General features: G+C 36.5%; 9 protein-coding genes across 9 annotated transcripts; 6 read left to right on the top strand and 3 right to left on the bottom strand.

Moving 5' to 3' along the window:
* Positions 1-190: 190 nt before the first annotated feature.
* C5L36_0E01780 (uncharacterized protein) lies at positions 191-1,882 on the top strand (the record flags this gene model as incomplete). Its single annotated transcript, XM_029467731.1, has 1 exon — positions 191-1,882. One exon carries the CDS (start codon positions 191-193, stop codon positions 1,880-1,882), a length of 1,692 nt encoding a protein of 563 aa, XP_029323591.1.
* A 410-nt stretch (positions 1,883-2,292) lies between these two features.
* Positions 2,293-4,647, top strand: C5L36_0E01790 (uncharacterized protein; the record flags this gene model as incomplete). The annotated part of the gene is made up of 1 exon (XM_029467732.1): positions 2,293-4,647. One exon carries the CDS (start codon positions 2,293-2,295, stop codon positions 4,645-4,647), a length of 2,355 nt encoding a protein of 784 aa, XP_029323592.1.
* Positions 4,648-4,861: 214 nt separating this feature from the next.
* On the top strand, positions 4,862-6,070 carry C5L36_0E01800 (uncharacterized protein; the record flags this gene model as incomplete). The annotated part of the gene is made up of 1 exon (XM_029467733.1): positions 4,862-6,070. The coding sequence occupies one exon, from the start codon at positions 4,862-4,864 to the stop codon at positions 6,068-6,070; it is 1,209 nt and encodes a 402-aa protein (XP_029323593.1).
* Positions 6,071-6,128: 58 nt separating this feature from the next.
* On the bottom strand, positions 6,129-10,127 carry C5L36_0E01810 (uncharacterized protein; the record flags this gene model as incomplete). The annotated part of the gene is made up of 1 exon (XM_029467734.1): positions 6,129-10,127. One exon carries the CDS (start codon positions 10,125-10,127, stop codon positions 6,129-6,131), a length of 3,999 nt encoding a protein of 1,332 aa, XP_029323594.1.
* A 342-nt stretch (positions 10,128-10,469) lies between these two features.
* C5L36_0E01820 (uncharacterized protein) lies at positions 10,470-10,862 on the bottom strand (the record flags this gene model as incomplete). The annotated part of the gene is made up of 1 exon (XM_029467735.1): positions 10,470-10,862. The coding sequence occupies one exon, from the start codon at positions 10,860-10,862 to the stop codon at positions 10,470-10,472; it is 393 nt and encodes a 130-aa protein (XP_029323595.1).
* A 755-nt stretch (positions 10,863-11,617) lies between these two features.
* On the top strand, positions 11,618-12,199 carry C5L36_0E01830 (uncharacterized protein; the record flags this gene model as incomplete). The annotated part of the gene is made up of 1 exon (XM_029467736.1): positions 11,618-12,199. One exon carries the CDS (start codon positions 11,618-11,620, stop codon positions 12,197-12,199), a length of 582 nt encoding a protein of 193 aa, XP_029323596.1.
* A 114-nt stretch (positions 12,200-12,313) lies between these two features.
* C5L36_0E01840 (uncharacterized protein) lies at positions 12,314-19,906 on the bottom strand (the record flags this gene model as incomplete). The annotated part of the gene is made up of 1 exon (XM_029467737.1): positions 12,314-19,906. One exon carries the CDS (start codon positions 19,904-19,906, stop codon positions 12,314-12,316), a length of 7,593 nt encoding a protein of 2,530 aa, XP_029323597.1.
* Positions 19,907-20,341: 435 nt separating this feature from the next.
* Positions 20,342-21,529, top strand: C5L36_0E01850 (uncharacterized protein; the record flags this gene model as incomplete). Its single annotated transcript, XM_029467738.1, has 1 exon — positions 20,342-21,529. One exon carries the CDS (start codon positions 20,342-20,344, stop codon positions 21,527-21,529), a length of 1,188 nt encoding a protein of 395 aa, XP_029323598.1.
* Positions 21,530-22,492: 963 nt separating this feature from the next.
* Positions 22,493-23,321, top strand: C5L36_0E01860 (uncharacterized protein; the record flags this gene model as incomplete). Its single annotated transcript, XM_029467739.1, has 2 exons — positions 22,493-22,504; positions 22,887-23,321. The coding sequence occupies 2 exons, from the start codon at positions 22,493-22,495 to the stop codon at positions 23,319-23,321; spliced, it is 447 nt and encodes a 148-aa protein (XP_029323599.1).
* Positions 23,322-23,441: the final 120 nt, after the last annotated feature.

Consider the following 23,441-nt stretch of genomic DNA (forward strand, 5'->3'; position numbering starts at 1 on the left):
CTTGATCAAGGGAAATATATATTGCTTTAAAGCGAGAAGCTGAAATTTCTCTCATAGAAAAGACCATCTCAACTACGGCGCCTCAAGCTTTAGAAATTTTTTTTTGTCTTGAATTTTTTTTTTCTCCCATCATGAAGCAAATCTCTTAATTAGCAAGTTTTTCACAGACATCAAGAAGATACATCTCACAATGTCCAACGTTGCAGTCTCAAAAGATTATGTCGATGACTCTGTCACATTTGAGAGCTTTGGTTTAGATCCAAGGTTAATTCAAGCGATAAATAAGCTTGGTTTTGAGCATCCAACATTAATTCAATCTCAATCCATCAAACTGTCTCTACAGGAAAAGAAGGATATTATAGCAAAAGCTTCTACTGGATCAGGTAAGACAGCAGCATATTGTATACCTATTGTCCAGAGTATTTTAGTTGATATGGAAGGGAATACCACTACCAGCCAGCGTGAAATCCAAAGTGTAATTTTAGTGCCAACAAAGGAATTATCAAAGCAAGTTACAGCGTTTTTGAAGGATTTAACTGTTTACTGTGGAAAGTCCATCAAGACTGTTAACCTGAACGACATTGATAATAACCTATTGCTGGCGTCAGTCTTAAATGAAAAGCCAAATATATTGGTCTCTACGCCATCCAGAATTCTTTCTGTTTTAGAAGAAAATGCCAAAGTGAATTTAATGGACCTCATGTACCTCGTCATCGATGAAGTTGATTTGATGTTATCTTACGGATATGATGAGGATTTAGAAAAATTGAGCAACTTTTTAAATTTGAAACAACATATGCAAGTTTTCATGATGAGTGCAACGCTAAATGACGACATCAATGGACTAAAGGATAAGTTCTGTAACAAACCAGCTATTCTAAAGCTACAGGATCTAGATAACCAAAATAAAAGACTACTCCAGTACTATGTGAAGACAAATGAATTTGATAAATTTTTACTCATCTATGTTATTTTGAAGCTACAGTTAATTAAAGGAAAATTGCTAGTTTTCGTTAATAACTTGGACAGGGGTTATAAGCTAAAACTGTTCTTACAAAACTTTGGTATTAGGTCTTGCATTCTTAACTCAGAATTACCTGTCAACTCTAGATTACATATTCTTGAAGAATTTAACAAGAATGTTTACAATTTGCTTATTGCGACTGATGAATCAAACGAGTATGATGAGGACGAAGAGAATGACGGAAATGAGGGTAAGAAGAAAGCTAAGGAAGCAAAGGACTATGGTGTCACCAGGGGCGTTGATTTCAAGAACGTAGCATGTGTTTTGAATTTTGATTTACCAACCTCGTCGAAAGCGTATATTCACAGAGTTGGCAGAACAGCAAGAGGTGGTAAGAGCGGCATGGCTCTATCCTTCGTAGTTTTAAAGGACCAATGGGGAACACATAAAGCTTCATCATTACCAAGCGCCAAAAGAGACGAACGGGTTATGGCCAGGATTGAAAGAACACAAAAGAAGTTGGGATATGAAATCACTCCTTACCAGTTTGATAAGAGTCAACTAGACAACTTCAGGTATAGAATGGAAGATTCTTTTAGAGCCGTCACCCAGACAGCCGTACGTGAGGCAAGGTTAAAGGAAATCAAGATGGAGTTGATGACCAGTGAAAAGTTGAAAAGGCACTTTGAGGAAAATCCACAGGATTTACAGACGTTGAGGCATGATAAGGCGTTGTCTAAAGTGAGGGCTGATGCGAATTTGAAGAGGGTTCCTGACTATTTGTTGCCACCTGGTGCCAGACAGGATGTTCGGAAGATGGGATTTGTTCCCTTCACCAAAAACAAAAAACGTGCACAAGGTAAGAGACGCAGTGGCGGTAAGAAAAAGGTCGATGTGTTAAAGAAACACAGGAAATAGCCTGGAAGTTTATATACATACCTATGTGTACATTGTATAAATAGAAAAATAGATGAAATCTACCTGAGAAAGGGAATTAAAGTCTCTAGTTTTTGAAAAGTTGAAATTTTAAAAAGAGAAACAAGAAATACGAAAGGAAAAAAAAAAACATGAACGCACGTGACTTGCAGCTTAAAAATTTTATCCTCTCATTACGTTCTGCGAAGGATTACGTGTCCAGAACGTAACGCGCCTCCACTACTGGGGAAGTTTGCAATTGAGAGTTATGTGTAGATTGTTTTCATTGCATATAATATTAAAAGGTGAAAATCATTCAATTTCTTGTTTGTTCTTTTTTTTCTCTCTCCTTCAGCCAACAAAGCTTTTCGACTAGTGTTTCACATCCAGTCAGTCCATTCTTTCCAAACAAAATGGCGCCTAAAAAATCAGGAAAGGGCACAAAGCTCCAGTCTGTAGGAGAAGTCGAACCTCAAACAACTGAACTTATTTTAGAGACAGGTGAATTGAGAAGATTCCCGAAATCAGAGCTATCTGAGACAGTCGCTATGAACAGAATTGTCAGCTCAACCAAAGAAAGAGTTTTAGTAGCAATATTAGTAGCGTTTGCTTTGCTTATCAGAGTTTCTAATTTGAATAATCCAAATAGTGTTGTTTTCGACGAAGTTCATTTTGGTGGATTTGCTAAGAAGTACATCAAGGGAGATTTCTTTATGGATGTGCATCCACCTTTGGCAAAACTATTATTTGCTGCTGTCGGTGCCCTAGGTGGGTTCAAGGGTGACTTTTCCTTTGAGAAAATCGGTGATGTTTTCCCACCTAATGTTCCCTACGTTTTGATGAGACAACTCAGTGCTTTCATGGGTGTTGGTACTGTTCTGTTTATGTACTTTACCTTAAGAGCTACTGGTTGTAATTCACTTGTCTCATTCTTTACTGCCGCATTGTTGATTATCGAAAATGGACTGGTTACTATCTCTAGATACATTTTATTGGATTCCCCTCTTATTTTCTTTATTGCTGGTACAGCTTACTTTTACACGAGATCTGAACTTGAAAAGCCTTTGTCCTTCAATTGGTTTAAATACCTAGCCATTTGCGGTTCTTTCCTTGGTTTTGCTTTATCATCCAAGTGGGTTGGTTTATTTACCTTTGCTTGGTTAGGTTTGGCCAACGTTTTACGCCTGTGGTTTGTTATTGGTGATTTGACTGTTCCTGTGAAAAGTATCGTGAAAAACACCTTGGCAAGAGGAATAATTTTAGTTGGTATTCCAACTATAATTTACCTCATTAGTTTTTATATTCATTTCATTGTGTTGGACAAGGAAGGTGAAGGTGCTGCCTTCATGAGCTCTGCATTCAGAACTGATTTCAAAGATACGACGGTTCCAAGAGTGACCACAGCAGACGTTGGTGTGAGCTCAATCATTACCTTGAAGCACTTGAATACTCATGGTGGTTATTTGCACTCTCATGACCATTTATACGAAGGTGGCTCAAACCAACAACAAGTTACTCTTTATCCACATTTGGATGAAAATAACAAGTGGGCTATTGAATTGTATAATGAAACCTCTGAGCCATTTGAGTTTATTCCAATTACCGATGGTACTAAGATTAGACTTAATCATATCGTTACCAATAGAAGATTACACTCGCATGACATCAGACCTGCAGTTTCTGAGATTGAATGGCAGAACGAAGCGTCATGTTATGGTTTCGAAGGCTTCGAAGGTGATCCAAACGATGATTTTATTGTTGAAATCGTAAAAGATTTATCTGTTCCAGGTGAAGCTCAAAAGAGATTGAGAGCTATCGATACCGTTTTCAGATTGAGACATGCGATGACAGGTTGTTACCTTTGGTCCCATGAAACCAAACTTCCTAAGTGGGGGTTTGAACAACAGGAAGTCACCTGTGCCACTCAAGGCATCAAACCTTTGAGTTACTGGTACATTGAAGACAACGTTAATATTTATCTACCACCAGATGCAGAAAAGGTTGGATATAGACCTCTGTCTTTTTTCCAAAAGTTTATTGAATTGCATAAGAAAATGTGGCACGTTAATAACGGTTTAACTGCTACACATTATTACGAATCTAGACCACTGGATTGGTTACTCTTAAACAGAGGTATTTCTTACTGGTCTGCAGCGCCACACCATATTTATCTTTTAGGCAACCCTGTTGTATGGTGGCCAGCATCATTCTTATTCCTTGGATTTGCTACCTACTTACTTGTTTTAATTTTCCAATATCAGTTGGGTTATGAAATCAAGGTATCAGACACGACCTTCAACTTCACCTACAATGTTTTCTCCTTCCTTTTAGGTTGGGGCCTGCATTTGGCACCATTTTTCTTAATGGACAGACAATTGTTTTTACATCATTACTTCCCAGCCCTATACTTTGCCATTTTAGCCCTTGGTCATTGTTTCCAATTGTTATATGTTTCCCTCAAAAACAAGAAAGTATTGGTGTATGTTCTCTTTGGTTTAATGTTCAGCGCATCCCTCTATTCATACTTTGCAAGATTTCCTATTACAAACGGTTCTGACTGGACTGTGGAAAAGTGTGAGCAAAGTAAATGGTTGAAGAGCTGGGATTACGACTGCTCAAACTTCCCATCTTCCAAAGCTGATACCAACGCACCGGTGAAGGCAGGTCAAGGAAACATTGACTTCAACTCCGCAATGAAACCTGAAGAAGTTGAACCAATCGTCGAAAAAGTCGTTGCTAATGAAACTCCTGTAAAGGATGAGCTGTAAATTAGTTTCGATGTTCTCTATAACGAAAGTCTAAATCCCTTATACATTTCCATATTTTTGTAATTAAACTAAAAAAAAATGCATCTGATGAGATTAACAAGGACATGATTTTATATCGGTTACACCTACTGCGCATATGTTCCATATTTTTTTTTTGGTTCGATTAGAAAGCGGGGATTAATCAAAGTATAGCCAAATGACCTAAAAGAAATAAATGAATAACATAATAGCTTTCAACATGAATAATTCAACAGAGACCTTATTTACGATGAAGAAAGTAGATAGCTTCATCAATGAGTATCTTGCTAATGTTGACAGCGATAAAGCTCTAACGGACATTACTGTTGTCAAGAGCTTCGTAAAGACGATACTTTCAAACGAAAGAGATCAGGATCAATCTATTGTTTTGATTTTGAAAATTCTAAGAGGGTATACTAGGAATTTTGACCTTTCGAAAGCTTCGACAGAGGTTAAAGGGTATCTCATCACCCTGGGTTTGAAAGTATTGGATAATATCAATTATGGAAAAGCACTGTCAACAACCACAAACCGTGATTTGTTCATGTTAATGTTAACCCGATATTTTAGCTCTTGCAATGAGTTTCAAGCTTGCAGACTTAAAGAGTCTTTTTTGAGATTCAAAACTGCATATAATGATTATAAAGTATCAACATTTCAGGTTTTCACGGTGAATCAACTTTTTAAAAATAGAATGTTTTATTCCATTTGCGAAATTGTTGGGCAATTCCATGTTGACGAATATGATATGGCTGAAGAGAAATGCCTGAATCTACAATATCCATTATATATGCACCAGGTTTCTCATTCACTAATAATTGATGGATCATATGAGCAAGCTTCTAAATTATTGTCTATTATCTTATCCTTGAGTTTTCTTACATTCGAAAGAGTCACGTTTGATTGCATTTCGATTGAATATATGCTTCTCTCGATGATATTAAACCGCTCAAGTAATTATGACTTCATACCATTGTTAAAGCTGAGAGAGAAGATTCCCACAAAAATAGTAGATGTCTTTCAAAGTTTTCATTCATATGACTTGGAATCTTTTGTATACAACTACCTTTTGTGCATACACGAGGTTGGCTCCAACTCATCCACATCGCATCTTTTAGATGTCTTCACTACCTCTCGTATGATAGAATTGTCGAAGCTACTACTAGATAATAGGTATTTACATTTGTCTACGAAGCTTTCAAAATCAAGATTGAGGACACAAGAGTTATACACGAATGACCTTATCAGAACTTTAAACTCCAAAATATCAAGATACAGCATACAATTGCCAAACTACAGCTTCAACCCGATGATCAAAGCTACTGGCGCAAAATCGATTCAACCCTTGAAATACATTGACGACTTAGCGCATGCTAATAGGGACCTAAAGCATATGAATTCGTGAATATTGAACTTAGTAAAAATCGAACATTTATACAGATAAAGACGAACTTTAAAACCACTTACTCCAACTCTCCATAAATGCCTCTACTTTTAGTGGTGTCATACTTTCTGACAATGCTTTCCTGCCCTTCGACTTGCGAGAAAGCAAAACCCCGTTGTTTTCTCATCCGATGAACTTGTCTAACTTTTCTGATGGTCTTCTGGAATGAAGAAAACTTTGGCCGATGGGTTTGCATTTGGTTCTTTTGCATTGCCTGAACAATATGATGGAATTCTGGGTTCCATTGCCTTTTGTAAAACTTGTAAAGAAAATCTCTCATCAAACAGAGAGTAGGAACGACTATAATGGTTAACCAGAAAACTGCAGATCCATAAACAAATGGCATAATACCAGTATATTCCTTGGAAACATTAACTTTTGGTGCAATGACGGTATATAAAGGAAATGCCACAAACCAGCACGCAAAGGATCCTGGAATCGCAACTAGTGTAAACTTGGTCCATTGTGAAGAAACTAAGGCAGCCTTGCCCAATGAAGTTAACAAACAAACGGTATAAAGTGTAATACCCACAACCCAAATGTCTGCTATTTCTCCATCTAAAAATTGGTTTCCATACTTGTATATGTTTATAACCGCAATGTAAATTATAGCGCTGTGGTAGAAGCCATTGACGGCCCATGACCAAAAGATTTCAACGTTGAAAAATTTCCCCTCTTGTCCAATCCTGTAAAGCTGTGGATACTGATTAAGCATGTTGGCACTTATATATTGATCAAAAATACCAATGACAAATGGGGGCAATGCAACAAAAACAACATTGTACAAGGTCAACGACCAAGATTCAATAATAGATTGACCACTAAATCCGTTGCTAAATACAAACCAGAACTGACACATGTAAAGTGTGATATTTTTGTAGAATGAATAAAGGATGGCAAGAGAAATCCTTTGATATGACCAAGAGCCATGAACCAATAGAAGCTTCTTCAAGTACTTGAACTGTCCAATTGCAAAATCAGCACTCCTTGCAGCTTGTGCACCCTCCATACCAGTGATACCCACACCAACATGCGCAGCTTGGATCATGGAAACATCATTAGCACCATCACCAATAGCTAATAAAAGCGCTTTCTTCTTTCTTTTAACTAATTTAACAACCAACGCCTTTTGCAAAGGAGAAACTCTACAGCAAATAACTGCTTTGCACATAGTACCAATCGCAAGGAACATGTCTTCTAGGTCAGACTCAAGGGCATATCCCAATGACTTTCCATCAATGACTAAGGCCAAACTATTTTTGTCTTCGTCAGAAACTTCGTCTCCCTGCAATACAGTTAGTTTTTCCATCATGTTTTGGCATGTATCATCTTTGTTATCTTCGTTAATTATAAGCAGATTCATGTCTTCGCTTAATAGTTTACAACTCATTCCAACATTAATAGCTGTTTCTTGCCTATCACCAGTTAAAACCCAGACATTGATACCCGCATCTTGCAGAACTGATATAGTTTCGGGAACCCCATCCTGTAACTTGTCTTCAATCGCTGTTGCGCCCAGTAAAAATAAATCCCTTTCAATTAATTCGGCTGCCTTGTCCAGTTCATCGGCCCTATTACCTAAACTGACCGAGGCCTTGTTATATATATCAGACCACTCAGCATATTCAGCTTCTGGAATGATTCTTGTAGCCACACAGAGTGTTCTCAAGCCATCGACAGCAAAATCCTCCAAGTGCTTCGTTGTTGCATCAACAAATTCATTGTCGTGTGAAAGACGCTCTAATATAACTGTGTCAGCACCCTTAACAAAGAGCCTTATTTTACCATCTGGGCACCGAAACAATGCACTCATCCGTTTCCTGGTTGAGTTAAACTCACAGATGTTTAGCAACTCATATGTTTTATTTTGTCCATCAACAGATATGACAACAGAAGATGGTTTCCTCGTATGAAACTTGTAACCCAAGATTGCTGCACCTTCAACCAACGCTCCTTCATCTGGCGAGGCGGCTTGGTACTTTATCGAGCCATCCTCTTCCACTTCTGGAATAACCGTATGACATACTGCCAATAAAGTTAGAAAATTATCTATCACATGGGAGTTTTTGCTCTCTTTGAGATCTTTAGCCAATTGCTCAAAACTGTGATATCCAAGCTCAACACCGTCTTGAAGAACAGCTTCTTTATCTTCCGGAATATTTTCAATATAACACCTACCGCCAATGGAACAGGTCCTGAATTCCATAATATTTCTGGTTAGAGTACCAGTTTTATCACTGAACACGTACTGGATTTGCCCCAATTCTTCAACAAGGGAGGAAGTTCTTGCAACGGTAGGCGTGTCTGTATCTTCATCATACATATCAAGATCCGAACTAATCAAAAATGCCTGATAATACTTGATAATTTCAACAGTAACAAAAAGAGAGATTGGAACCAAATTTGAATACAAGATCCAAAAAGTTAAAATATCCAAAAAGAACAATCCAATTCTACTAGTACCTTCCATGTATAGATACCCCAAATATTTTTTGTTGACCTCCAATGTGATTACATTTCCCAAAGAGGAGACAAAAGCCAAGAAAATAAGAATTCCAAATAATGCGATAATTTGTAAGTTGATGATTCTTTCAACATCGGTAGTTTTTATAGGGGTAGCAGTGGCATTTCTCATCAACTTTGTTTGATGGCCTGTGAAGATTACTACACCTTGAATCCAGTTAGTGTTTCTTAGACTGGCGCCTCTCAATATCAGCTGATCAGGGCTCAAAGAGAATTCAATTCCATCAATCTCCATTGTGCCCTCGTAAGTATATAAACTACTATTAGGCCTTTCACTAGTAATCTTTCCTCTCAGCTTACTCAGAATACGAGGATCCATCATATGAACCGTCTCCTTTCTTGGCTGTTTTATTTTTAAGTTTGTCTCACCATCGAGATTTGCAGTTTCAATGTAGCATAAACCGTCCGGTTCGGACGAATTCAACAAAATAAGATCGGCAGGTAGTGCTTCACCATTCCTTATTTTGAGGATATCACCAACCTTAACATTGATCCACTTTTTCTCACTGTATTCGCCTGTACTAGTGTTTAGGATTAGAACCTTAGATTTATTTAATTCGTTATCAGATGTGTTTCTTTTTATGTCTTCTGACATTTCTTTCACTGCAGAAACCAGTAAGACTATAAGTAACGTCGCAAAGGTTGTGTATCTATTGGTTGGAGTAACTGTAGGAACTTGTTGGATACAACCAGTGAACAAGAAGAATAAATTAGCATATTTGGAAAATTGTTCAAATAAAAATTTGGGTAAGAATGTAAACGCATTATATTTTGTTGTACTGATATGATTACTGACAAAACCAGAGCCATTGTTCCTGTGTTGATCATTTAGGTATATGATCCTAGGTCCTTTATCATCTTCGTTTTTCCTTTTGCCCAAACATCTTCTAATGTCAAACATACTTAAAGTTGAAGTTGCCTTAGCTCCTGTATCCTCAACTGGCCTGAAGTTATGTGACGATTCTTCGTTGTCATTTTCTGAAAAAACTGGGTCTGCTGATAGCGTTTGGACGTTATTATAAGATGATAACCCCAAAGATCCCTTTAACTGATTATACACACTTCTTAGGCCGGTATTATTCTCAGGTATAGTTAAGTTTTTGAGACTATCATTGTAAGGATTTTCATCAGGATTAATTCGATCATCAATTATATTACCCTCCGTGTCTGAAAACAAATCAATGAAGTCATCATGTGTAGATTTGCCATTGCTATACTTGCTTTGCAGAGATGAATCAACTTTATTGGATCTGACAAATGGATCATTAATGTTTAGCGACTTATACTTGTTAGTGTCAAGTTCAAATGCATCACTAAATGGATCAACCACTTCGTTTTTATCAGCAAATGGGTCTAAAATTGACTTTTCATCAGATTTCGGGTGATTTTCAACACCTACTGGATGGGCATTATGCGGCAAATCATCCTGTAGGAAATTAAAAGAATCCTCGTTCTCGTCATCATCACCAACAACAAACCTATTACTGTAGCTCATTGTAGCAACAATTGAAACTTCAATTCTCCGTATATAAGAAAGACTGAAGTCAAGTATGTTTGCATTTCAAGTCAGGTTTTTTTATTAGAAAATTTAAGATCCCATTCACAATCCATGTGTGTAGCGACTACTTAATTTCTTTCGAACTCAATACTTTAAGAGAAAAAAAAAGACCAAACCAAAGCTAATAGTAATTACAACCTACTCCTTGAGAAACAAGTATCATGTTATAAAATAGTTCTGTATATTAAAGTTTGTAATGTTGCTCAAAGCTAATATAAAGGCCAATAGAAAATAGGGTTAAAAATCAAGATCAACTATATATACTAATAGACATTAAATTTAAGCTTGAAGAGTAACTCTACCCTTTGGATTGGTGACCTTAACACCAATAGCCTTAGCTCTGGACAAAATTTCAACTCTGTTCTTTGCAGAAACATTGTGAGCAATTTCAGCTGCGTAAGTCTCGGTATGTAATAAAAGAACTTCTAAATCCTTCAAGTTAGAAACAACAAAAGTCTTCTTACCATCTGGTCTTAAGAACTTAGTCTTCTTGTTAGAACCGTAACCAATCTTTGGAGCAGAAATGGTACCTCTGAATCTTCTTCTGACACAAGAGTCAATACCCTTTTGAAGTCTCCAGCTTTCACCAACTCTGTGGTATCTGTCATGGTGGTGTCTCTTGAACTTCTTGGTGTGCTTCTTGACAATCTTTGGGTTCAATTGTGGAGCCATCTGTAATAGTAGAATAAGGTAATGAAAAAAGTTAGTATTTTTTTCTTTCTGAAAACTGAAAAATAAAGATGTAAACAGAAATACACCCTTGGTTGGAAAGCAACTAAACCCTATTTTGTTAATGAGGAAGATCCTTGCACTAGTATTCTATCCAACCGTTCTTATGTTTATTCTTGAATAACAAAATTAGTGGTAAATTTTGTGCCATTGGACAAATGGCTGCAATCGCTGAAAGACAAGATCTTTTTATCAACCCTACATAATTATAGTATCAAAATTTGAGTGCATTATTTGTTTCCATAACCATGGTTTCGATCAGATAGAATAATTTTTTCCTTGACTTAATTTCCAAGTTCCCTGGCAAGTAACGTGCTTTTGAAGGTAATCACTGTATAGGGCTGCTTCCGCTGACTGATCACATAATGAAAAACGTGTATAGTATGTACATACTGTTGATGTCTGTTGGTACTTGAGCTAAGTTCTAAAGGATAATGATACCTACTATTTTTTAGTAATTTTATCAATACTATGAAAAATCCACCTCTACTCTGAATCCTCAATCCATTCCTCTCCCCGTACGAGGAGCACAATACTTTCGTTGTGACTGCGTTCCATTTTTTCTCAGATACACGCGCGTTCTTGATATCGCGGTAAAATCGTCATCAAAGAAATGTTAGGGTTGAACCCTCATATGGAGCACGTGAGATGCGCGTGATTAGTATTTTATGTTGTTTTAATATCTATGATTATTGGTCATGTCTAGAAGTAGAAAGGCATGTCAGCTGGGCAACGTTTACCACTTGCAACAAGCTACACCAAGCGTTGCATTTGTGCTGCTCTTGATGTCGATTAAAGGTGATAAACAAACAAGCAATGGTAACTATTATTTTGTTACACCATTAAGTGGATATCCAGCTGTGGAACCTTCGTTTGATGACGACTTGATTCAACTTTATAACCTTAAAGATATATCTCAAGCATTGAATAGAGTCAATGCAGATGGCTCTAAAGGTACAAAATTGAGAAAATCGTATAAGTCCCACATTTCTGATCTTTCAGGGAAACACACGATCCCAAAGGAAGACAGATCTTTTGTTAACATAGCGTTAACTCCGGATAACCCTGAACTTGTGAAACCGAAGATAGAGAAGTTTGATTTGAATTACCTAGATAAAGTACTGAACTTTGAAAAAACAGGGCCAACAGGCATTCCAGGGTTTGACCCGTCTAAGTTAGTGTTACCAGGTGACAATACCAAAAAGGAGAAGAAACGTAAGGCAACGAGTGCTGCTACTTCACCGGAGCAATTACCCGATATTAAAAGAAGACAAATTTGAACTTAAAATAAATCATGACATAGTCTTATTTCCCATTGTTAAATGGTTGAGTGACATTAAATAAATCTTTGCTATATCTATATCGTTCTAACTATAAAATACATTGCTTTTTCTCTAATTTCTTGTTTTGACCTTAACGTATTTCTGCTTGTTAACTCTTTTTCTTCTTCTGTAAACAAATAACTTGTTTTTGAGCAAATGACCTGATTGCTTCAGTAACGTTTTTATAACGTGTTTCTTAATAGCGTCAATTAAATCGATACTCGTCCATACTTCTTTCTGGATGACAAATTTAGGGACAACCAATGTCAAATTAGTTACATTTATAAGCCTCAACATACCTTTACCGTATAAAGAAATGTTTAGCACAAAGTCTTCCATCGTCAAGTTCTGGATACTGAAATACTTGGTTTCTTTTTCCATTTTTAAAATGTCCCCATTGGTATATTCTATATCCATACTGTTCTTAATTGCACCAAGATATTTTTCTTGTTCGATATTTGAGAAACTTCTGGAGCTTTTTTCATTGACAATTTTTCTATTCAAATTACAGGAATAGTTAGAACTAATAGCACTTTTACTTCTCGAAACAATAGATAACTTTGAGGTCCGATGTTCTAAATTTTTGCCCTCATTGATGTCAGCCCCGACATTATTAACAGGATCGGAGTTTGTCACTGGTATTCCTTTATGACTTGCGAGACTGTCATTCACTCCTTTATACTCAATTAATTCTGAGTCAGGTGAAGTATCATTCTCGCCTTCAAATTCAAGAATGTCTTCATCAGAACTGTCGTAGCTGAAAACATCATTCCCCTCCTCTCCTTCAGAAGCGTTACTCTCGGTTTTGTATAGGTTTTCATCGGGAAACAAAAATTCCATCAACTTGATACCAGTTTTATCCTCCATTGCTAATTTCATCGGAAGCCCGCTAACTTGGACATTTCTAATATTTGGCATTCCCTGTATTTTATCTCCAATTTCCCACTTGATCTTTAGCATTGCCTTAGTTTTGGGGATATTGGCTTTAACAGACGAACTTGGATCAAATGCAGACAATAACTCAGGATACAAAATATTGTAGTCGTGATTTAGGATTTGAATAGACCTTATTGAAACTTCGTTTATAGTGGTTTGATCAAGCATCTCTAACCTGTTAAATGAACCATCCTTCAACATAAAACTCAAAAACGATTGATCGTCAATAGTAAAATTAACATTTATTTTTGCAGCTGTAATACACCATTCCATAAAACACTGGTCATCTTCCTCTTCACTTCTAGGAATCAAATCTTCCAAAATAGCTCTAGATAGCAACAAAGAATCCGTCAACAATTTGGATAGTCGGGCCCTTAACAGTGACTCAACCTCTATTTCCTTATTGGCCACCGTTCTCGCTGGTGACAGTGCTTTATGCAAAGCCACTATTGATTGGATTTCACCACAAACACGATCTAGCGCTGTATAGAGTTTTAATTTATCCTGAGAGTCATTCAATAAGGAGTAGGCTTGGACTAAGCTAGCAAACTTCTTCTGCCTTGGTGACGTGTAGACCAAAACGCTCCTAGCTATCTTCACAGATTTGAGGTAAGACTCTGAGTCAATTCTTGTCTCAAATACAGGAATATTCAAATACAACTTCTTCCTTGATTTGCCACTTGCGTATGTGCTAGACGGATTTTCAAACATAAAATATATGAGAACGTTCGAAAGAAGCGTCTTACTTTCTACAAACTCGTTTGGTTCACTACCGTCCAAAAACACAGGCCAAGAGCCATTTGTTCCATAGTTGTCTTTAGTGGTTTTTGTAAAGGGATAGTCATTTTTTGATAGAATTAACACATCGGCGTCTTCAAATACTGTACCTATTCTTTTTGCAATGAATTTAGATTGGACAGATCTAAACCAATCTTCATCCATTAACGAAACAATTTCGATTTCGTTGCGTTTAGTTCTAAACAACATTAGATGTTCATGCGCAGAATCAATCATCAATTGTACTTGGACATCGTTTAATCTCACCAGCAAATCATCAACAGGAATAATTTTACTAGAAAATTCTTTGATGTTCCTCATCATCTCATTAAACTCCTTCTTGCTTTCAATATTATAGTTTATTTTAGAATCGGTACTTCTAGTTGATTGGGGTTCTTGTTGTTGGGTTTTAGTCTGCTTCAATTTTCCTAATATTGTGCTTCTATCCTTAAATGATGAGCTATTTACATAAGCAGCCCTAAAATCCATCTCTGTAAAGTAACTAAATATGATATTTCTAACGTTTTTATACCACTTCAGTTTTAATTTTTCTACATCACAAATATGATTGTAGGATACTTCAGGACCATCTTCTTGATTGATGATACAGTCATGAGTATTTTCGTCACCAAATAAGTTTTTAGCCAGTTTTTTGTTCATCTTATAGGAAAAATGAGACGCAAATAATAACGGAAGTACTTGCCCTTCAATGTCACTATCTTTAACCGTGGGCAAATCAACCTCCTCAAAGTCATTGAGATCAATCCAATCCTTGTCATTGTCAAATATTTGAAAGTGGTGTTTTGGTGTTACATCTTTACGTTCAGTAAAATTTATTCCAATGACTCTCAAATCTATATTTTTTAGCTCAACTTTACCAACGTAAAAACTCATTTTCATTACGTTAAAGTTTTCCCCTAAGAAGTCAACATGTTTAATCATTTTTTCTTTCCGCTGATGCAAATCGCATTTGAAGCTTCCAATTTTCCCCTTCAAACCTAATGCGGTATGTTCGCCTGGTCTAGCCAAATCAAACCTGTAACCGTGATATATATACAATGGCTCGACATCAAACATAAATTTGAAAGTCATCAAATGACTTCCCAATTTAACCGATTGAGTTGCACTTTTCCATAGAGAACCATTCCGAATTGGTAGTGCAACATCATCGCTGAATCGTTTGAACCATGTCATAAACTGAAATATGGTTTTAGGTGAAACTCGTAACACATTATATTTGGAGTTTTTAGTGACTAAATTTAGAGCCATATGTACAAAGTCCGACCTGAAACCGCTATAGGAATCAAAGTCTTGACCTTGAGCCCATTTTGGACTAGTCAGAACATTTTCATAATGTGGTCTAAACTCAGTAGTACGACTCCCATCAGGGAGTTTTCTTTCAAATACCATAGACAATTTAAGTTCCACATCACCATCTAAGACAATGTTTAGTGTCTCAAATTTTTGGGTTTTCGTCCTCTCATATAGTGCTTTCAAGTTTTCATTTGAATCATCATAGTATATCTCCGTATTCATGTAATATCCATAAAATGAAGTTAGCAACAAACTTTCGTCAACACCTACCATAAAAGTCTTCTTGTTTGAACACCAACAAGGCAAGGGTGTGGTCAAGTGATTAGGAACACCAAACATAACATTCCTTGATTTAAATATGAAGTAATCTCTTTCCTTTTCTCTCCCTGGATCATTAACAGCCCATTTAACTTTGTTTTTGAAAATCAATGAAAAGCCAGCACTGAGGCCCAATATATCATAAGGATCGTAAGAGTTGAGGATGTTAAAAACTACTTCGGAAGCATCATCGGTCCACCGGAATATCATGTACCCATGCATGATATTTCTTAGCTTATCCCAAATACCTAGCTTAGGACTAGGGTCCTTAGAATCTTTACTAAAAGTATCAAAGATATCACTGAGATGTCTTAAAACTGCTTGATAGGCAGTTGACCATGTGACTGTTGTCGAATCATCAGAATTTATAGCACAGTTAATTTCGTAGTATGCTTTGACAGTACATATTGTTTTCGGCGCTTCCCAAGAGTAACTATGATTCATGTCGTCGCCACTATGTAGCCCAGGGAGCATGGGCATATAGTCATACCAATATTCTTTATCTGATTTAGGCATCTGTTCCGCTATAACAAGGGTTCCTTTCAAGATAAAGCTTTCGTTCCATCTACTATTGTCTAACATGTTTGGAATATAAACCATGGGCAAAGGAAAATCCCTAAGATGAACACGAACTTCCGAAGCTTGCAGAGATAGTCTCATCGGTATGATCTTATCCCAATCCGTGCTTTTAGGAACACCTTTACCCACACGGTGCAAGAAATTATGGACATCGTTTGAATCGTTTTCAAATTGTGGATGTTTGATCGTTATAATCGTATCATTCAAAAAGATTCCCATCAAAGGAGGTAAATCAGTTGAGTCAACAACATTATCTGCAAAACTATCTGAAACATTTAGCCGCTGTAGAATATTGCTTGTTAGAAAATCAGCATTTTCCTCCATCGTATGGCGTCTTTTGACCTTGAACTCATTTATAATTCGAACCCAAGAACTAGAAAAATTGACCCAAAGCTTGTGAAGGTCTTGGTATATATCAATTAATAGAGACTCTAATACACTATTCTTGACATTTGAAAAGGATGTCGATGTCAACAAATGAATTTTGTCTAAATGAATACCGAAATTACGTAGACAATTCTCATCATTGCACAATTTAGAAGCGTTAGTTCTGATATTTTCTAGAACCTTATCAAATATGCTGATCTTTTTGAGCCTTTGCTTTTGTTCAATAATTCCAAGCTGATAGATCATACCCAACTCCACTTCGAACGGATCATCTTCTACATTAAATGCTAAATTTTTTGACTTGATCTTCATAATCGGTAGAGTTTCTATACCACTAGATTTAATTTTATCCCTTTCGTGTATCACACCATGTTTTATAGAAAATAAGAATTTCTTCGTTAACTTTACAGTCAATATTATTGAATCAAACATGGAATGAACAACAAAGTCTGAAGGAATTAATATTTTAAAATTATTGTTGAAAATGTTTATCTTCGCCAACTTTCCTTTTTCATTTGGTAGCACACAGTTAAGTTTCATATTGTCTATGACACTAACACGATTGAAGAATGGAAAGTCTGACTTTTTTTTCACTGATAACTGAATCAATTTATTTTCAGAAGTAACAGTATTTCCATCAAATGTACATTTGAGACCAAACAAATCTAGTCGCATATGTAAATCCCCAGGCATCATCATTTTGAGTTGGGCTTCTCTAACATAAAACTGGATGTTAAAAAGATCCAAAAGTCCTATTTTAGGTTTTACTTCTTTTTTTCTTGTTTGTAGTAATTGATATTCATGTTTTTCATTAACCATAGTTTCAGACAAGTGAAACTTAAAAGTATGTCTCAATAAATAAAAAGACGAGAATATTGTAAAGTGTGAGGCAATATCATGATCCAACATAATAGATTCCACTGATGTCTTAAGTAAGAATACTTTCTTCCTTGAACAAATTAAGGACATATCAGTATGAGGAATAGAAAGTACTTTTCTTTTCAGGGAGATATCTAATAGAGGGTTTCGGATACTGGTAGATACCCCAATTTCACCTACAGCTCCTCTTGCAGTCCAATAATAATCATCATCCTCATACTGGCGTTGAGAGTTAGAGGAACTTAAAGATGCACTGTCATCTCCAATAAAGTCATTGTTGTTATTAAAGATTTTAAACTCCGTTTGGCCGATTTTGTATGTGGTTTTAGAAGGAGTAATAATCTTACTATCTTTCTTAATATTTCCTCTATCATTTTCATCCAATAGATCTTTTGGCTCAATAAACAAAGACTTCGAACCTAAAACTAATTTGAAAACCCCGATACTGACCGTGAAATTAGAAAACCAATCTGGCAAATTGGTGAATGCTTTATTGGCATTGTGCTTTTTGTACCTAGCTGGATGCTGTATATGCTTCTTCGGACTTCTATATTTGTGCATGGAAACTCTCAAAGCATTAGACATAATTCCAAGTCCATTTAAGGCTTGGATGCTCGTCAGGTCAACCAAAACGTGATTCAGGCAGATGAAAATCTTCAAACTACTGAATTTAGGAAGTAAAAAGTTTACCCTAAAAAACACATCTTTCATTTCTGCAATAGTAGCTGCTGATATGCTTGAGTTATTTCTTTGATAAACTAATGCCGTTTGAGGAATGTCTAATCTTGAACTGATCTTCATAGTTTTATCTATGGTGACAACATCTAAATGTGCAAGTAACATTGATGGTTGTAGAAAAAGCAAATGATTGTCTACATTTTTATTGATTTCATTTTCAGATCGAAGAATAATTGTAGGTTTGTCAAAAAGAAATTTAAAATAAAACTTGGGAGAAGTTTCCAAAAATGTTTCTTTGTAAATGTTACCAGAAGTGTGTGCTTGTTCATTAGTATTGCTCTTATGATATTCGGATGGCTCCGTAAAACTTCGTGTTTCCTCAGCTCTATCCGATAATACACACAAGAGAACAACAAGTTGGTCAACACTCAAATCAATAGAAAAATTGGCCATATTAAATTGAATCTCTGAGACAGTTTGCTTTTGTGTAAAGTTTTTCTGAATTTCGTTGTTGAATACCACCCTCATTAAATTGACCATCATCGTTGATTCCACTGTCAACAATAAGTTTGATATCGATAAGATGTCAAATTGCTTCTGTGTACCATCGTATAGTTCGAATTTGGAATAATCTAAGGACAACTTGAAATCAGAAATTGACGCCATCCATCTAAGTGGGAACGAATCGTCAACAAATTTTAAACTATAACCCACCTGACTTGGTTCCACTGCACTAACATCAAAGGTGAATGAATTCATCGACGCTGAAACAAATATCATTCCTTCCAAAGATTTACTATCTTGCCTTTCTAAAAAATTATTCAATTTTGAATGGGTGGAAACCGGAATTTCAGTAACAGTGAATGACTGAATGGTGAAACTTCCAGTTTTAATTAGTTTGTAAAAGAAACTATAAACATATAATTTCATCCTAGTTTGGTTGAATGATGGTGACCCAGTCGTCCTTGACGACCCTTCCGTTACTTCAAATGATGGGTTGAGAAACTTGACTAGTTTTAATACATAAAGAACTGAAACGTCCACCCCAATCATTCTTACTGAAGGCATCAACGAACTGATGAAACCGGATTCCAAGTCGACATTTATTTGTGATGCAATAATACACTGATCAAAAAAATTGGATAGTATTTGTCGTTTAGATGGCTTGAAAAGGTTTCCTTTATCGATTTGTACTGAGAATACAAGACTGTGACTAACTGACGATGTTTCATCTAAAAATGAGACTCTTTGCTTCGATTGGTTGATATCCAAGTGCCCCACTATTTTTTCGAAAATAATTGAGAGATCATCAGAAAAATCCACACTTGCTTCAGTGATTGAGAATGAAAGATGAGGTACACACTTGATTAGGAAGCTTCGCAATCGATTCAATCTAGGGTTGTCACTGATGATGGAAACAGGTTTTTCAGGATCAAAGACATGCTTATTAATTTGGTCAGTATATTTCCCATAAGACTCATCCTCATCTGATGCACCTTGGGTTTCGTTACCCTTATCAATTGGCAGCTTATTCAACCTTATATTAACTCCTGAGACGTTAACTCCAATGAAGCTTTTAAGCTTCAAGAAAAAAGAGAAATTCAGTCTTATCCGGCTGACCTTGATATAAACATCACTCTCTTGAGGATGTCCATATGTGATGTTATGAACACAAAGATTCAATGGGTTGATGTAGTCAAACTGTATACCAAACAGTAAGTTAATCAGCAGTTTGAAGAATTTAGTTGCACTGTACAAGAGCACAGCCCCACAGAGGAAATTATACCATAACTCCATGACCGAAAGTATAACAGAGATTTTCCTTGATAGCAATTGGTACTACCACAGAGATAAACAAGGCAAACAAGTATCCTATAGAGTGGAATTGGTCCAAATTGCTATTTTCTGAAAGAAAACATGTTGTTCAATTTGAACAAAGGTTACAGCTTTATTAATGGGATTTGCCATGCACACATGTGGAGAAGCTTCTTTTGGGCTCGGAGATGGTTGTTTTCTCATTTTCCACGTTTTTCCTATACAAATTGAATGTTTCTCTCTGCCGGTTTTGGAATAGGTGGAAAATTTTCACGCCTTTTTTTTTTCGACAATTTCCGTCACAGTTTGAACTAACATAGCTAGAAGGAAGTGACTAGCTTAACTTCTTTCTCCTTTTCCTCTAGAACAGAAGTAACCACCAAACCAAGGGACCTTATACTTTAGAAACACTTCAAGATGGCTCCAAAGAAGAATGTTAAGATGGACTTGTCCACATTTTTATCCGATGATACTTTTGGTACTCAAACTGATTCGTGGGCAGATGAGTTTGATCCATCCATGTTACAAAACACAAACTCTACTATAGATATTGGTTTCAACCTGCCAACCCAAGAACCAGAAATCCCAGAAGATGGTCCATTCACTGCTAGAATTTCTGCGTTCCCAGATTATTGTACCGAAGATGACTTGAGAAACTTCTTCATTGACGGTTTGCACTTGGCAAACCCAGACCAGTTTATCGAAGATTTCCGTTGCCCAAGAGAACGTGATGGCTCATTGAAGAACTTTGCCTTTATTACATTTGCAACTAAGGAATTGTTGTTGGAAGCTTTGGAATTGAACGACAAACCTATCCACAACAAGCCGGTCTATGTTTCTGTTGCAAAACCATCAAAGAATGCTAGAGAACCAAGAGGTTCAAGGTACGGTTCAAGGTTTGGAGATGAGGATTTGGATTGGGGTGCAAGAGGCTCAATGTCTGCCCAGCCTAGAAGAAGAAGAGAAGATATCGATCTTGATTGGGGTAGTGCCAGATCAGGCATGTCTCAGCCAAGTATGGAAAGAAGAGAATTTAGGGGCCCACCAAGAGAAAGAGCACCAAGAGAGGAGAACCTTGATTGGGGTGCAAGAGGTACCTTACAACAGAACGAACCTGAAAGAAGGGAATTCAGAGGCCCACCAAGAGAAAGAGCCCCAAGAGAGGAGAACCTTGATTGGGGTGCAAGAGGAACCTTACAACAGAACGAACCTGAAAGAAGAGAATATAGAGCCCCAAGAAAGGAAAGAGCACCAAAGGAAGATGACCTTGACTGGAGCGCATTAAGAGGTTCTAAACTACAACAACAGCCTGTAAGAAGATCATTCAAGCCTAAAACTGATGACTTTGAATGGGGTGCAAGGGGTTCGATGTTAAAAGAACAAGAGAAAAAGAGAAGTTCTCAACCTGAGAAGAAAGAGACTCCAGTTGATGGTCCTAAGAAGTCTATCTACAGTGTTCTAGCAAATGAAGATTCTGACGAAGAAGATGAAGAAGAAGGAGAAAAGCAACAACAACAGAAGGAAGCAAAGGATTCATCCGAAGAAATCACTCAAGCTACTTCGAACTTACATATTGGTGATGAAGCTGGCTGGACAAGAATCTAACCAAGTCTGATAAGATCTCCTTTTTCTTATCCTTTAAATCGTCTTTTTATTTTAACAATATTATTTTCATTTTAACTTTGTGTTAAGTTTTCATTTTGATGTCAACATCTTGTTTTATTTACAACAGATATTCATGCCAATAGGTGATTCATGTTTATATTCTCAATTATTCTAGAGATTGATTTCCATTCAATGTATTTTTTCTTCTAATTTTTATCAGGCTTATTACCATTACAAACAACTTGTTTTATTTTTAGCTTTTGCTATTTGGATTAGGTGCTAAATTAATAGATTATTTTTGAAATTGTTCTTTGCTACGCCATTAATACTCATGTCTCGCAACAGTCGAGTTTTTACTTGACAATAAAACCGGTTGTTACCTCAACAACCTTTGTTTACAAGCTGAACGAGAGAGAAACCAATATATTCATCTTCCACGACTAAGAAGTTCCTGACGTGCATTAAAAGTTTCAAATATAATTTCCAACCTATTCCTTAAGCTAAAGTGTCTCAGAATGTCTCTACATCTCTATTTTCCAAGCTTATATCTTTGCAGCAAATCAATCTACTAATCCTACGAAGAAACTGCACTATCTAAGATCGCCCTTTCGCCAAATCTCTGGTATAAAATTGTATATATAAATGTCTACCGTCTTAATCATTTCTGCTTTACCCACTAAATTTGTGTACATACGTATAGGAGTAGCAAAATTGTGATTTGTATACAGGATGAGGGTTTGCTAACCCTCGCCGCGCGCACGTGAGAATTTGTTTTCTTCTGCACCATAATCGCAATTAAAATTTGCCGTCAGTTTTTTCAACAGCGGGAGGGACATTAGAGTGAAAAAAAAAAAAACTTGGAAGCTACTTCTTCCTACAGTTTTTTCTTTGACTTTCTTTTCCTTCAACAGGCCTAGGCTATAGATAGATTTAATTAACTAACATAGATTCAAAATGGGTAGAATGCACTCCAGCGTATGTTTCATTTGAATACACATGCTAAGTTAACTACGCACACACATGGACCAGTTTGGTAGATTTTAGCATTGTTTGGATCCCTGGGGGTATTTGAAAAAAAAAACAGATTAGTTTGAAGAGATTGGTTTTCCTTTACTGAACTGCGGGTGCTTGATGTCTAACAAGTGGAGTTGTGGATGTCGCTCTCATAGGATTCTCTGTATGGGATTTTTGCCTGTCTCTGGCTTGCTGATCGTTTTGATATTCCTACATTCAACTCAATGCCTGGAATCAGATATGCTGACTGGTACCAGTATGTTAGTACTAACTAAAGGTAAAGTTATATTTTGGGATTTTTTAAATACTAACATGGGCATTATTTTTTTTTAATTTTTTGCAGGGTAAGGGTATGTCCTCATCATCCCTCCCATACTCCAGATCCGTTCCATCTTGGTTCAAGGCTTCCCCAGAAGAAGTTGTTGACCAAATCATCAAGTATGCAAGAAAGGGTTTAACTCCTTCCCAAATTGGTGTTCTTTTAAGAGATGCTCACGGTGTCAACCAAGCAAAAATTGTTACTGGTAACAAGATCATGAGAATCTTGAAGTCCAACGGTTTAGCTCCAGAATTGCCAGAAGACTTATACTTTTTAATTAAGAAGGCTGTTGCAGTCAGAAAGCACTTGGAAAGAAACAGAAAGGACAAGGACTCTAAGTTCAGATTAATTTTAATTGAATCTAGAATCCACAGATTGGCAAGATACTACAGAACTGTTTCAGTCTTACCACCAACCTGGAAGTACGAATCTGCTACTGCTTCTGCTTTAGTTAACTAAGCTTGGTTTTGTATTGTTTATAAGATATTTTTTGCAATAATAAATCCTTCTTTTCCACTACATCGAACCTGCTCGTCACAAGTACCTAGGATTCCTATTTATCTAGAGGCAATTATGTAC

Source organism: Pichia kudriavzevii, chromosome 5, assembly GCF_003054445.1.
Source record: "Pichia kudriavzevii chromosome 5, complete sequence".
In the NCBI taxonomy this organism is placed as follows: Eukaryota; Fungi; Ascomycota; class Pichiomycetes; order Pichiales; family Pichiaceae; genus Pichia; species Pichia kudriavzevii.